Here is a 15,391-nt window from a genome sequence, read left to right on the forward strand (position 1 = left end):
TTGATGAGACTTGTGATTGCTTCATCAAGAAATGCTTGTGTTCTGTGTCTGTTGTTGGTGATGTGTCTTAAATCAAGGCATCCCAAACGAGTTTCAACAGTGTGTCATGTTACGCACATTCTCATGAGTCACTGCTGAAAATACTGATCCGTGGATGGCAGAAGGGAAAACGCATCAAAGGAGGAATTCCAAAGGTAGGAGTGGTGGAGTTTCAGTTTGCGATGCGTACGTGAAATGTGGGTTAGAGAGAAATGGTGAACCTGAACGTTTTTTGTGGTTTGAGTGGTTACGAGTCTCAGGACGAGCCTGCTTCCTCTTTCCTGATGTCTCAGCAGAAGCAATTAACATTTCATCCATGTAATTCCAGAGAGATTCCTTACCACTGCAGGAGTCACAGCTCTGGGTAGTGAGGGTTGTGTACTAAAACCCTGGTCAGGGATTACGGTAACTGTTATATTGGAAATACTAACCTTTCAGTCTTTTCGTACAAAGCAAGAACATTAATGGTGTCAGCTTTTCAATTGCATTTACATGTGTAGTTTTGTGTAAAACTGGAGAGAGAGAGAGATGTCTTTTTATCAGAAAAAGTTGAGTATCTGTGAATGAAAACCAGTATCCATAGAAGTAACTAAAGACTCTTACTGGTGTTAATGGTAGGAAGCACATTCTTATCTATGTTTGTTTGCTTTTTTGTTTAATCAAAATAGAGGAGAAGTGAAAGAATGAGATTGCGTAAATCATGTGACATTAGAGAAATGTGCTTTGGTTGTATAAGGGTAGTTGGAATAAGATAGAAATATTATTATAGAATAACATTTATTTATATAATTTATATAATATTATATAAAATACTAGAATAAGAGAAAAAGGCCCTGATGTAGAAGTTACCAAGCACAGTACTTAAGGGTATAGTCATCCTAACACAGGCTCTGCTCGTGGTGCTGCCTTCGAAGCTTGTCCAGCCTGAGAACGTTCCCTCCTTTGAATTTAAAAAAGATGCTTTTATATTGATCAGCATTTCTATTAAAAGCCAGAGAAAGTAAAACGCAAAACCTGCCATGTGTGTTCAGTCTGACAGGAGTCATAGAATCATAGAATAGACTGGGTTGGAAGATCATCTAGTTCCAACTCCCTGCCATGGGCAGGGACACCTCCCACTGGAAAGGAAGGACATCACTGCCCCAGTCTTGCAAATGAAACCAGGAGAGCCCTGCACCAGTCTGTGACAAAGGAAATGCAGAGTTACTTGTCACAAGTTAATTTGCATAATTGCGCTTACATCGGTAATCACATTGATTCCTGCAAATAGCCTTACTAAGGGTTTTCTGGGGAACAAAAAAGAGCTTTATTAAGCAAAATGAGGGCATTTTAAATGAAGAAAGCAATTAGGGATGCAATGGGGGAAAATGCAAATAGTCACTTGAAAGTGATGAGAAGAGAGTTAAAATTTCAGTTGAATCCATGGGGTTGCTGTACTTTTCCCATCACCTACCAGCCCTGGCCAAGCCCAAGGAAGCAGAAGCAGCCTGCAGCGGAGGTTTTGTGTAGCAGCTCTGTTTACAGACATGCTGTAAAACTGATGCGGGGAGAAGTGTATTGTGAAAATATTTAAGAGTTAGTAAAGTTAATGACAACATGTGAAAGTTGAGCAATGTTAAGTTTGTGCTCTCGGGAGGAAGGGAAACCTGTATGCTTCAGCTGCAGCCTACTAATATTTCAACTTCTCTTCTACTCACAGGTTTTAGTTTTGTTTGTATCTTAGGATCTTGTCAGAAAATGGCTGGATTTTTGCCACTGTATTTAGGTTTTATGGTTGCTATATGAGCATCTTGTATTTTCAGTAGCAAACTGCAGAGCTTTTGTGCTCGGCGAGTTTCAGGTTGCATAAGACCAGATAATACCAAGAAGTCCCATAGCAGATAAGATAGTTCATGCTGTGTAGTTGGTGCACGGTGCCAGATTTTTCTGTGGTGCTATAGTCTGTCCTTAGAACTGCTTTACATCAATTTTTATGATGTTATTTATTACTGCGTGTGTTTATTGTATGTATATAAACACTTCAGTTCATGTGAGCTTTCTGTGACTTCTGAGGAGAGAACTTTTCTACTCTTGTTTTTGCTTTCTGAGCAGCAGGTTAGCTTGTCCTTGACCTGTTCCTCAGTTATTAAATAAAAAGCAATGACACACTATGTTGCTAACTGAAGCACCTGTAAAAATTACAGGTGAATTGTAATGATTTATGTTTTGAAGATTAGGTGTAAACATAAGCTTTACAGAAAAAAAACAATTAAATATGAAAACCCATCTGAATATTTATACATTTATTAGGAATGTAAGGAAATCCATTGGGCCAGACCTGAGGCTTATGTACTTCGATATCTTGTATCTGTATTCAGAAAAAAAGAGGCAGCTTCGTCTTATGTCAGTGTTAAATGCAATTGTGGGCACATCCAGTTCTTGCTGGGTTTTGTATAGATGGAAAAAAGAGCTGGTCCTTTTATTGTAGGCCCCTCAATAGGGATTTTAATTTGTTCAGGCATTGGCTATACAATTAAAAATAACACTAAATAATTTCTATGGATATGAAAAATACTGCTGCTATCATCATATTCCTTATGGGGTCTTTCTTTGTGTGCTTTGAACTCAGACAGTTTTCTGCTTTCTTGGGATGTTACTGTATCTATTTATGCAACATGAGGTTGTCCTTGCTGTCCATTTGTGTTATATTATTTTGATAACATTTCTACTGAAAACAATGGTGATTTCTTAACCTTTTTTTGTAAGACACTTTATACTTTGTCATCTCTGAACCTGGACAGGGTAAGAATTATTTCAGAAAAGACAGACAGAAAAACATGTCTCTGTTTTTCACTGTTCTTTTCTTTTTGGCTTTTTGTTGTCTGAGGAACTGGCATTGATTTTAAAAAAACAACCAACCAAACAGCAACAAGCCAACAACCAAAACAAAGCCAATTGATTTTTATAAAAGCTTCATTTCTCTTCTCCTGAAATGACAAATCTAAATTAGAATGCACCATCATGAAAAGAATATTTTCAAGTCCATTTTACTTATCAATGCTTGCTAGTTTACAGTTGGTATTGGTGTTAATTTGCCTTTGGCTACCTGTTTCACTCAGCTTATTCACATTTCTATAACTCTGGTCTGGTTTTGATTAATGGAAATAATTTTATCATTTACTTATTTGCCTACACTCTCCACTCCCACTCATTTGCTTGTTTCTGCCAACCAAACTACAACTTCTGTTACTGTTTTTGTAGAACTCGCCTCTGCCATATATCACAGTGGTTCTGCCGCAGTCACCTCCTGCAGATACCTGGAATTTCTCCTCTAGCTAAGCTGGACCTTGGCAGCTGCTTTTTTCCGCAAGGTTTAGTTCATTTACGATACTGTATCATAAAGGGATGTGACATGCGAGTGCAACCAGGAAGAAGACTGAGAAAGAATTCAGTTCAGCATTAAGAAAGAGTAAAAATTTTTCGATCGTGGTAAATAGACTCAATGTATTCTAGCAGGGGCTGTTCCTCTCCAAGAGAAGTGCAAGTCTTTCTTGTTTTTTTGTGAAAGTTGAAGTAATTTTATTTAAATACTGCACGTGCACAGAAAATGTTCTGTGCAGTCTGGGCTTTCAAAGTATTAAAAAACCACAAAGATGCTTTCTGTAGTGATGCTGCAGGATTTACCTACTCTGAGAGCAGACACGGAGAGGTTATTGGTTTGGTCTTGGATGTGTTCTCACAGGTACTTTTGCTTACTTGAGAGTTACGAGCATCTCAGTCAAGTACAGAGATGGGATGAACATCTGATGGCTAAAAGTGGCAAATGAACTTAAAAACAATCTTTAGAATTGTGCTTAAATGGCTATGAACTGGAGAGGGGCAGACTTATAGTAGACAGGAGGAATTTCTTCATGATGAGAATGGTGAGGCACTGGTGCAGGTTGCCCAGGGAAGCTGTGGCTGCCTCGTCCCTGGAGGTGTCCAAGGCCAGGTTGGATGGGCCTTGGGCAGCCTGAGCTAGTGGGAGGTATCCCTGCCCACAGCAGGGGGGTTGGAACTAGATGGACCTTAAGGTCCCTTCCAACCCAAACTATTCTGATTCTTTTACAACTGTAACAATTCTATGGCTCTACAGGTTTGGGTATTTGAAGTGCTTATCTTATTAAATCACACTGAGAAGTGGGTTTGCAAATTAACTTTGTTGGATTTTGTTTAACATAATTTGAATCTCACTGGAAGCTTGTGATGTTTGCTGTAATAAAAAGATTATGGATAGCTCCTAATGGCTTTTTAAAACTGTATAGTGCTGGCTGTGTCAAGGGAAGCAATTAGGGTCACTTAATTTACTTGATTGCTCATCGAGTTCCTCTAGCGATATTCCATGCTTTTGGATCTGTTAAAATGTGCTTCTTGAGCAGGCTGTTCACTACTTCATAGCCCTCAGCAAACATATCTCATAAGAGAAATGAAGAAAGGAGATGTGATTATGTGACAGTGTGCTAGCCCTGAGCATCAGAGGCTCCAGATTAACACCCTTGTGTTGCTCAAGCGTGAGCTCCCAGGGAAAAAAGAACATGTCTAAAAATATATAGTCATTTAAGGGAAGTTGGGTCAAGTATAGTATTAATGGATTAGACCTTTCACTGTACTTATGTATTTCTTTTAAACTTCGGTCAGGTTGTTTTAACATTGGATGATGCAGATGAGGTCTGCTGAGTCTTAATTTCTGTGATGCAACCAGGTGCTGCTGCATAATTTGATGTGGACTGGGTGACGTTGGGCTACTGAGCCCAAAGGGCCAGAAGTGGAGCAGCACCATGAGTGCTTTGGGACCTTGTTTAGTTTCAGCGGCAACTGCAGCAACTGGGTGATTAAAATCATTAACCTGGAGCCCTAGTTCTGTCCTAGATAGTTCAGGTAGACATGAAGCACAGGAAGAAAAAGCATGTCTTTTGCTTGCCCTCAGCTGGCAGGGAAAAAGAACGTGTGGAATAGTACATAGCTTCAGGGCAGATCTGTACATCAGGAGCAGGTTCTGTTCAAGGCGTGGATTTCTGGGAAATGCAGACTGCAAAACAGCAGTGGAAAACTCCACATGAGTCGTCCCACCACATCTAATGGGTGTCATTAGATGTGATGTTTCCTGCTTTACACAACAGAGAACAGAACTGGGAGTGGGCAGGTTGGGGTGACCCGTAACCATGCGATTCTGCATGGTCACAAAGACAGTGGCTAAATCTCTACCACTTGAGAAAAAACATGGGCAGAAAGATCTCAGTTGTGCTCTTAAAATGAATATAGCTTCTAACAATGGAATTTGTTGCTTGCTGTACGGTGTAATCCAAAAGTAAACAGACTTTCTGCTGCTGTTCAGTCCCTTCTTATGGAGTCGCATATTGATCATGCAATGCTTGGAAAGTAATGTCACTGTGTATTGCAAAACTGTTCCACATTCTGTGTTAATAATTATTCTCTCTATGCTGTTCCACTATCAAAAGAACAGGAGGTATATCTGCTTTGTGAATTTCATACTGGATGTTAATTTGTATTAATATATTAATAACAAAGTGGTGATTCCCATAATGGGAAGCATTGGAGTAGTGTTAATGCCTTTCACTTTTGTGAGCTGAGCAACCATAAGAGTGGTGGAAAGTGTTGCTGGCCTGACGAGGATTCACCTGGCTGTTCTCCCAAGCTGCCTCTTTTCTCTCTCTGTGGGTGTGGGGGTGTGTTAAGAAATGGAAATCCATTGGCAGTTTTCAGCCGGCATACCCCTCAGGATCCCTAACCAATTGTTAGCAAAGCAGGCACAACATTTCTATAGTCGCAGCAGAGCCAAGGGATAAAAAAAGCTGAGAATCAGGGAGTCATAACTGCCTCTCTGATGCTCCACATTTTCTGTGCCAAACATATGCTGGTATAGAAGAAAGTCTGATTCTAAATGTCAAAGTGTGGGCAAGATTTTGCTGTAAAAGAAACCAAACCTCTAAACTGTTGTTACATTTTACCGCATCTGATATGCGTATGCGGTCATATAAATGGATTTAACCAGTAGGAATTGTAATGTAGCTGCTTATAGCAAGTACCAGTACATAACTTTGCATGGCATGCACTGTGTTCTGCTCTTAGAATATTTCTGGAGTTAAGGATCTATTGATTCAAATGTTTAAAAAGAGAAGCTTGAATATCAAATTTAGTACGAGATGTTTGTTAACCAGTTGGTTGGTTTTGTCTGGAGCATAAAAATGTTTTTCAAAGTTATTTCAGTTCCTGCAGAGCATGTGTACCAGAGGAGAAATTATTGAAATGTCTTTTGAATTAATAAATAACATAAACTTCGGGACTGTAAAAAAGAAAACAACCAAAGAACACAACCGCCTTCTAAGCAAAAACTGCTTGAAAATAGTCTAAGGCTACCTGGGCTCTTATAATGGAGTATTTGCAGCCTTTATGTTTTTTATAGACATAAATGTTTTGGCACCCTCTTTACAGTTTATGGCTGAAATTGTTTCCTAATTGTTCACCCCTAGGTCTGACAGAGTGCCTGGTTCTGTAACTGAGTAGAGCGAGCAAACATTTACAAAGGATTCTGACCAAGTGAATCGTTCTCAAGGCAGGTGTTGTGTTTTACAAATTGAGTACAATTAATGGTGTCTTTTTGTTAGGCTCTAATATTTTAAAGTCAGAGCCAGGGCTGTGGACTGTCAGTCAGTTTTCCCATGCTGTTCCCTGTGACATTTCTCTCCTGTGTGCTGTGACCCTGAAGCAGTCTAAGACCTCTACAGCCCTTGGTGTCCGATTCTCTCCTGTCGTGTCGGATTGCTTGCTTATTTTTTGCACTCTAGTCCCTATGGGAAAAGCAGGACTAAAGCAGTGAGGTGTGTGCATAAATACAGACTGATTTACCTGAAACTTTGACATCCAATACCTTGTACTTTCCGTACAGGGTACAAGTGTTTAACTACGGTCTAACCTAAGCCATGCAAGGCTGCCAGGTGTGTGTGATGGATCAAAGTGGTGGCTTTTGTGGCTGCATTTCATAGGATCACGGAATGGTTTGGGTTGGAATGGACCTTTACAGGTCATCCTGTCTAACCCCCCTTGCAGTTAGCAGAGACATCTTCAACTCAATCAGGTTGCTTACAGCCCCATCCCACCTGACTTTGAAGTGTTTCCTTGGATGGGGCATCCACCACTTCCCTGGGCAGCCTGTGCCTGTGTCTCAGTACCCTCAGCATGAAAAATTTGGAGTACACGCTGCTTTGCAGGTGGCAGCCTCCCCAGCACTGCTGGGGTACAATCTATTTTATTCCTGATTTTATTCCCCAACCTAAGAAGGGGATGGAACTGTCGGAACAGGTCCAGAGGGGAGGGCCACAAAGATGATCAGAGGGCTGGAGCACCTCTGCTGTGAGGAGAGGATGAGAGCTGGGGTTGTTCAGCTCAGAGAAGCCTCTGAGGAGACTGTAGAGCAGCTTCCAGTGCTGAAAGGGGCCCTGGGAAAGCTGGGGAGGGACATTTTATAAGGGCCTGGCCTAATAGGACGAGGGAGAATGGCTTTAAATTAGAAGAAGGAAGATTTAGACGGGACATTTGGAAGAAATCCTTTACAGATTGTGGGCCAGTGCCTAGAGAAAGGGTGGCTGCCCCATCCCTGGAGGTGTTCAAGGGCAGGCTCGATGGGGCTTGGAGCCCCTGATCCAGGGGGAGGTGTCCCTGCCCGTGGCAGGGGGGGTGGAACTGGGTGGGCTTTGATGTCCCTTCCACCCCAAACCATTCCCTGATGCTCCTGCTTCCCCTTGCTCGCGGTTACAGGCGGTGTTTGAGTCAGCTCTGCGCTTCTGCCACGCCCCCCCGGCTCTGACAGCGCGGAGGGGCTGTCCCTCCCCACCCCGTCGCGGGCCGAGGGCAGGGAGGGAAGGTGGCCCTGGGGGCGGGGGCAGGCCTCGCCCGCCTGTGGCCGCGCCCCCTCACGCGCCATTGGCTTCGTTTGTTCTTAGCCCCGCCCTTAGCCGCGCCCTCACGCCGGCCGCCGCTGGCCCCGCCCCCCGGCCCCGCCCGCCATTGGCCGCGCCGCCATAGCCCCATGCGCGTGCGCGCCGCCCATTGGCCGCCGCCGCCGCCCGTCAGGCGGGGCCGCCCTGCGCGGAGCTGCGCGGCGCCCTCGCTGCCTGCGTCTGGCGGCGGCTGCGGGGCCGGTGCGGGCAGAGCGCGGCCCGCGCGCTCGCTCCCTGCCGCGCTCGCTAAGATGGCGGCGGCGGCGGCGGCGGCCGTGGCGCGGCTGGAGGGCCGCGAGTTCGAATACCTGATGAAGAAGCGCTCGGTGACCATCGGCCGCAACTCGTCGCAGGGCTCGGTGGACGTGAGCATGGGCCACTCCAGCTTCATCTCCCGCCGCCACCTCGAGATCTTCACCGCCGCGCCGCCGCCGCCGCCGCCCGGCGCCGACGGGCCGACGCCTCCCGCGCCTCACGGGGACCCGGCGGCGGCCGGCGGGGACTTCTACCTGCGCTGCCTCGGCAAGAACGGCGTCTTCGTGGACGGCGTCTTCCAGCGGCGGGGGGCGCCGCCGCTGCAGCTGCCGCGAGTGTGAGTAGCGCCGGGGCCTCGGGCGCTCCGGGGCCGCCGTCCCCGCCCCGGGGCCTCGGGACGCGCCGTCCTCCCGGCCGCGCCGGGGCCGCCCTTCTCTTCGCCGGAGCCTCCGCTCACCCCGAGACCCGCCGTTCTCCCACCGGTAGCACCGGGGCCTCCGGTCACACCGGGACCCGCCGTCCCCACCCCGGTCGCGCCGGACCCGCTGCTCTCCCCCTGGTCGCACCGAGGCCTCCGCTCGCCCTGAGATCCGGTGTCCCGGCAGCCCCGGGCGGTGCCCCCCGAGCATTGTTTACCCGGTTCCCCGCATGTGCGGGGTTGTGGGGTCGGGGGTCAGCGCTGAGGGGATCCGCTCCCGGTACCCTTGCGGAGAGCAGGCGAGTCGTGGTGCCTTGGGGTGTGCGGTAGTCGTGCCTCTCACAGGGCTCGTAGCCTTTATTTTTATGGGTAAACAGAACCATCCGCCTGAAATTCCTCTGCTGCCCGTAGCGCTTTAAAACGTTTTCTTAACGCCAAAATACGTTAAGAGTTTTTTAAATGGGAACGCATTCCTTTACCATTACCGAACCATAACTGTCTTTGCAAAATGATTTTCTAGGGCAGCGTGAGGCCTACCTACTGCGCGTGAGGAGACGCTCAGCAGCCAATAAGTCATCCGTGTGCTGAGGAGTTTCATGCAGGAAAAGTGAAAGTGGTTTGGGTTAGCGGAGCTGTAGCTGCCTTGGCTGAGAAATACTTAAAAGGTTACTGGCGTTTTACCTTTATGAAACACGTGCTGGTAGTGGCACAGTCTTAACACCTTATGCGTTTCTAAGCTTTGTTTAGGACGGTGATGGTGGGTATGTTCTGCTTTGACATCCTAACATCGGTTTCGCCACCTGCTTCTTCGGAAAATCAAATTGTCCTACCTTTCTGCTTTCTAGGAAATGCTCATTCTGCAAGGGTTTAACAGTGCCAGCGTGTGTAGAGTCGTATAATCATGAACACAGTTGGATGACTTGTTTGACCTTTAACTGTAACTTCTATTTTTGCTTTCTGCTTTTTAATATTAATGATCGTTTGGTATGTGGTTAATCTGTACTTTAATCAAACACGTTTTTGAAATATAGATCAAATACTTTTCTTCTTTGTAAACCGAGTTTGGTTTAATACATTAATTGCAAGCAAGTCAGCGTGCATTCTATATGTTGATTGCAAACAGCCTGGAATTAGTTCAAGTAATTTAGTCAGCAGCATTCTGTTAAATGCGTGAGACCTCGCGGGGGGAAAAAGGTACTGCTTCTTCATGCTGTCCATGCAATTATTGACTTGTGATTTATCCTAGTCCTTGCTGCCCTTATCACTTTTGAAGGGGAAAGAAAATTCTGAAAGATTTTTTTTGTGTCACTTTTCTGTTGAACAATAGTGAGCACTGCTGTGCAGTTAAAATTCCTTCAAGAGTGAAAGTGGGTGGTGGTGGAGAAACCAGCACCAGCTTGGAACTGCCTGGGTTCAGGGATCACACAGTTTCTTAGGCTGTATGCTGGTGGCCTTTGGTCTCCAGACCTGTAAGGTGGCTGCAGTTTATCTCCTGGGAGGTGTGATCTCCCATCGGGTCCTGTGAAGCTGAGGTGGCATTCCTTCAGTCCCACTGGAACAATGGGGCAGTGTGTGCACCGGCTGGACTGGGATTGCTTCAGCCGACAAGCACGGGATGGGTTTGACTGCAAAGGGCAGGCAGAATCAACAGGGTCATAGTTAGATCAGTGATCAGGATCAAATGCGGCTTTATTGCCTCTAAAAAATATCTTTTTACAGAGGGAAAACCTTACTCGAGTTGTGTAGGGAAGGAGTTTTGTTACTGGCAAAGCTTGTTTTTTTTTTTTACTCCGGAGTCTTTGGGCAGATTCAAAGCAGAGGTTATCTGCTCATGCGAGTCATTGCTGTGAATGACTGGTGACTAATATTGTACGTAGCCTGTTCCTGAGTTTTATTGTGGGTCTCGCTGGTCACACACAAGATCCTCTCCTGGATTATAAGAAAAGTTACTTCAGTGTAATGTAAACATTAACTAAGAGCAGAGACATGCCTGGAAAGAAAGTAATTCTGGTGTGAGTTCAAGATTGATGATTGCTAACCTCCAGCTCAAGTGCTCACTGGGTCTGTTTTTGCTGTTGTTGTTTAATCCTGCTGTGTTGCTAGTAATGTGCTTTGCCTGTGACCACACAGTCGTTTGAAATATTTTTTAATGTCAGATGTTTAAAAAAAATCAGGGCGGCCTATTCCTTCTCTTTGATTTTAAGTGATCCTGGGAACCAAGAATAGAGGGTCCATCTCTCTTTCTTCTGATTAATAGTGAACTTACAGATGCCTCTGAGTAAAATATTGTTACAGGTTTGAAATGTATTACTTAATTGTCACTGACAATTCTATGTAATTCTGATGTCCTTGGCTTTTTTTTTTAATTCAGCACAACGTTTAAACGCAGTTGCATTCACGATGTTGTTGAACTTCCTGATTCTGGAAGGGAAAAACAGAAATACAATTTAGTAGTCTCCTGAAAAACATGCATTCTTAACATCTGGGGAAATTAAATTATTAATGTTAGAGTATCTTTTCTGCTATAATAAAGGCATCTTTCTACAGATATAAATGCCACGAAACATAGAATTACTGTGCAGTAATATAGCTGTTCTGGATGCTATTTTTAATGCTTCTCTGGAAGCCTTGTTCACAATTCAAACGTTTAAGTTATCGAGCAGGAGGTAATAGCAGTGGGAAGTGTGTTTTTGTTTTTCCAGTTCTTGACAGACTGGATCTCCTCGTGTGTATACAGACAGCTGTCATCTTGTAAGATGAATAACACAGGGCTGGAGGAAATCGCGGGGGTTTTGCTCATGTCTGGTGAGCAGCTCTCCTGTCAGTGTCCTAACAGAGGTTTGCATCTCCTATTGGATACACACAACTCAAAGTGGTTCAGTCAGTCTTTTGCAACTACCTTTAAGATGTAGGGATTGTCACTCTCCGGTTCATGAAGTTAAGGGTTTTTAATTGGTTTTATTTGATGCCTGTCAGATATCCCCCAACTCCATGGAAAGCATTGTTAGAATTTATTGCTGGGTAAATAACGTTAATATTTGACTTTTGAGGTACTTGGCTTGAAAAATAACTTTTGTGCTGGGCACAGAAACAGTTGTTGACACAGCTCTTGTGTGCAGCTTTCGGAGAGGCAGGGTTCCAGACAGATGTAACCGATACAGCTGGAAAAAGAGGAGACTCCTGGGTACAGCTGAGCTCTAAGGAGTGTTTTTTTGTTTTTTCTTTGTTTGGGTTTTTTGGATGTACTTAGCTCATTGGCATCTGAATGCATGAAGACCCTGACATTTTGGGCTTCACTGTTCCAAGTCAGTGTCTTGTGACCATGTATTTTGGTAATTACTTTTGGTTTCGCGGCAGTAGATTTTTGACTCACAAACCATTAGCATAGGAACAGCGTTTCTAAGTCAGAGCAAAGATAAAGCCAGTCCACCTGTCTCCCAGAGAGGCCTAGGGAGGAGCATAAAGATGGATAAAGGCAAATGGATGGTTTCTGTTGGTTTTTCTTTCAGATACCAAAGTCAGAGTTTATTTCTTTCTCCGAGTTAAAACTATTTACTGTTTGCATTTGTTTCTCTCTCTTTTTTCTTTTAATTTTGTTTTTTATTCCCTCTTGTACCCACCGCATCTTTGGACAGCGAGTTCCACAAAGTAATTGGAGCCCATGCTGGGAAAAATACCTCTTTTTGCTGAGTTTTCTGAACCTGACACCTGGTAGTTTAATTCAGTGCAATGTAAGCTAGCTCTTTTATAATAACAGGCAGTAAATAATTCTCCCATTCATTTTCTAGACTCCCTTACTAAGTATGGGAGCTCTTAGCATAAACCATATTGAGTACATTTTACTGTAGCCTAACATCTTCTAACTGACCCTAAGTCAAGCCTGTATGACTGCAAACTGAAAATCTGTTTGTTTTCTCATGCTTTTTCTTCTAGTATGCAGAGGCCTCAGTAAATTTTTTCAGTTAGGTCTTGTGATCTGGATCTACAAAGTGGTTTTATTACTGCCTTTTAAGTAGTAGAAGCTTTCCTACTGATGAAAGCCAGTAGATCCTGAACAAGGATCCAGTGTATCTATCCACTAAGTAAATTCCTTGGAAAAGGTTGTTATTTTCAGCTCTACCTAAGCAGGAAATGGGGCAACAGGTTGGAGAGAACTTCTAAGGTATCAGTGCAGTTACTTCTATCATCTTGTTGCAGTTACTTAAATTCGATGTGAATTCGTGACTGCTGTGTGAGTTGGAGCTGTGGCTGCACGCGTGCTCGGTGACGATTTCTCACTGGAAGCAACTGAGGTTTGGCTTAACTGTTGAGGGTAACAGATCATAACATCTCCTTGGGGAGTGTTACTTGCAGGCTTAGGAGAAATGTTTTTTGCTTCTTTCTGGCTAATGTTTTAAATAATTTTTTTAGGAATAAAAGTGTTAGATACTCTAAGAAATCAAACAGCACTTTTCCAAGGAATATATTTGTAGGTGTAGATTAATACCTCGCACTGAGTCAGCACCTACTTTTTCCTTTTCCTGAGAACACTTTTAATAGATGCAGTTGCTGGTAGGGAAGGCAAAGTGTTCTGGCTGAAGTGTTCTTAAGACCTTCGGGTGGATTTGTGTTAGAGGAGTATTTTGGAGTTCTATACTGATTGTACTGAAACTATGAATTACTTAAAAATTACCTCTAAGCACAGAGCTAAGAAATGTTGGCCTTGCTTGTAACTCCAGAAATCAAACTCCAGAAACTTGCACTTACTTTCTTGAGCAGGCATTGTGTCCAAGCCATCATGACTAATAAGGTTAATTGGGCAGTGTTCTTTTGGCTTCTGTAAAGTAGGATTTGCAAATGTCAAGCCCAGTAGCAGTAGTGTTCTCACATAGACAGATCTGTTTGAAGAGAAACATGAGAAGAAGAAAGTGGAACACATATTATTTGAAATGAGAATAGATAGGTGAAGTTTCTGTAGTCATAATTTGTGTTATAGTTGTTTCTGTCTTTTTTTTTTTATTTCCCCCTCAGTTGCACACCTCTTATGGGTGTATTTTCTTTTGTTACTGAAACAGCACTGAAGATTGTCATAACCCAGTTGGGTATAGAGCTGGAACAGTTTTATATTTGGATTATTGTGCACTTGCCTTTTTCTGTTGACATGATTATCGTAGTGTGGAACTGCCTTACCCAGATCTACAATTCCATTGACCTTGCAAATGTTCTTATATATGTAGCTGGCTATAGGAGTAAGTACATTTATTTTAGACTGGGAAATCATCTTAAAAATCAATAGTTTATTTGTTGTCTGTTAAGTTCCACTTCTATGACAAAAACAAGATCAGTGTACTTAGATTTAAAGATACAAAGTCGGTATTAAAACTGTCAGTTACAAGAATCTGTAGTTGAAAGAGTTTTGAGATTCCTGCCTTTGGTTGTAATAATGAAGTAAGAGATGCATAAATTAAATCATTCTTTGCTTTGCATTGATTAAGTCAAAATACAGTACTGATCTTCAGTTGTGAAATGCACTGTGCTTGAGTAGGTGGTAGCGTTTGCTGTCAGATAAGTGTAAATTAAATAAATTAATAAATACAATGAATTAAGCTTTCACCTTTGCTTTTCAAAATAAATGTGTATGATTAATTTGCTTATGATTAGGAAATGACATTGTCTTGCAAACATTAGTCCTTCATGAAGGTAGATGTATTTTAGAGGATGGTTCTACTGTGGAGGAGTTCTTTTGCTGTTGGTTTTTGGGGTTTTCTGGTTTTGTGTTTGTTTTTCTTTAAGCATACATAATGCACAAAGCAGAAGATTTTTCAAGTCATACCTAAGCAATTCAGAATGAGATGATTGTGCATCTCATTGACTGTATTTTTCAGTAAATACAGCAGTGCCTTCAAAACCTCTTGAGTCCCATAACTTATGTAAATTATGTAAAACACTAGAAGAAATAGCACATTACCAGTGTGCCATGTGGCAGCGTGAGGCTGTCTCTTCTGCAGCCTATGAGGAGTTCTCACAACAGCCCGGTGTTTACTGATAAGCTGATGTCTTCCATAGAAGTTCATACTGGAGCAGTGGGAAGGTGGTGGGTTTATCTACTGCCTTGCCTGTTTTCATGATAAAAAGTTGATGTGTAGTGACATTTGTTTCCTGTGACTTCCTGCCTTTAAGGAGTTTTTTGACCTAGATAAAGCAGTCGTAGGGGAGGAACCATGTTTATTCTGCAGCTTTTCCTCACTGGATGGTGTAGAAAATGAACATCATATTCCTCAGTTAAGATTTCATCCCTACCATCGTATCACCAAAGGGTGGTGAGGCTTTAGTAAGCTGCATGAGGAGCTGGGAAAAATCTCTCTAGTTTTGTAACACGTAGTTTTTCTAGGACTAAAGAAGGTCTGTACATGACTGGAGCCTTTGTTTCTGCACATTTGTTTATGTGACTCTGCTGCAGCTACTGTGCGTGCTTCTGTGCCGTTCTGTCCTCTCGTTAGTACCGCAGATCACAAACTTCTGCAAAGCATCATCCTCGTGCGCACTGTGCAGCTGAGTATTGGTGGGAGTACGGTTTTCAATATTCCAAATTTCAGACTGTCCTAATGAATATTTATCTAAACACATCACCTTTTTGTTTGTCCGTGTGCCCAGATAAAATGGAAAACATGAGCTGATTGACACACGGTTATGTCTGTGCTCAGCTAAACATTCCTGTTGACTT

General features: G+C 43.3%; 1 protein-coding gene across 1 annotated transcript in view; it reads left to right on the top strand.

The window, feature by feature from the left end:
- The first annotated feature begins 8,089 nt into the window (after positions 1-8,089).
- Positions 8,090-15,391, top strand: part of FOXK2 (forkhead box K2) — a 48,060-nt gene continuing 40,758 nt past the window's right edge. Inside the window, exon 1 of the mRNA XM_069872864.1 lies at positions 8,090-8,607. Coding sequence (XP_069728965.1) covers positions 8,105-8,607 — 503 coding nt within the window. The 5' untranslated portion in view covers positions 8,090-8,104. The remainder of the gene's footprint in view (positions 8,608-15,391) is intronic.

This window comes from Phaenicophaeus curvirostris, chromosome 19 (genome assembly GCF_032191515.1).
Source record: "Phaenicophaeus curvirostris isolate KB17595 chromosome 19, BPBGC_Pcur_1.0, whole genome shotgun sequence".
NCBI classification, from domain to species: Eukaryota; Metazoa; Chordata; class Aves; order Cuculiformes; family Cuculidae; genus Phaenicophaeus; species Phaenicophaeus curvirostris.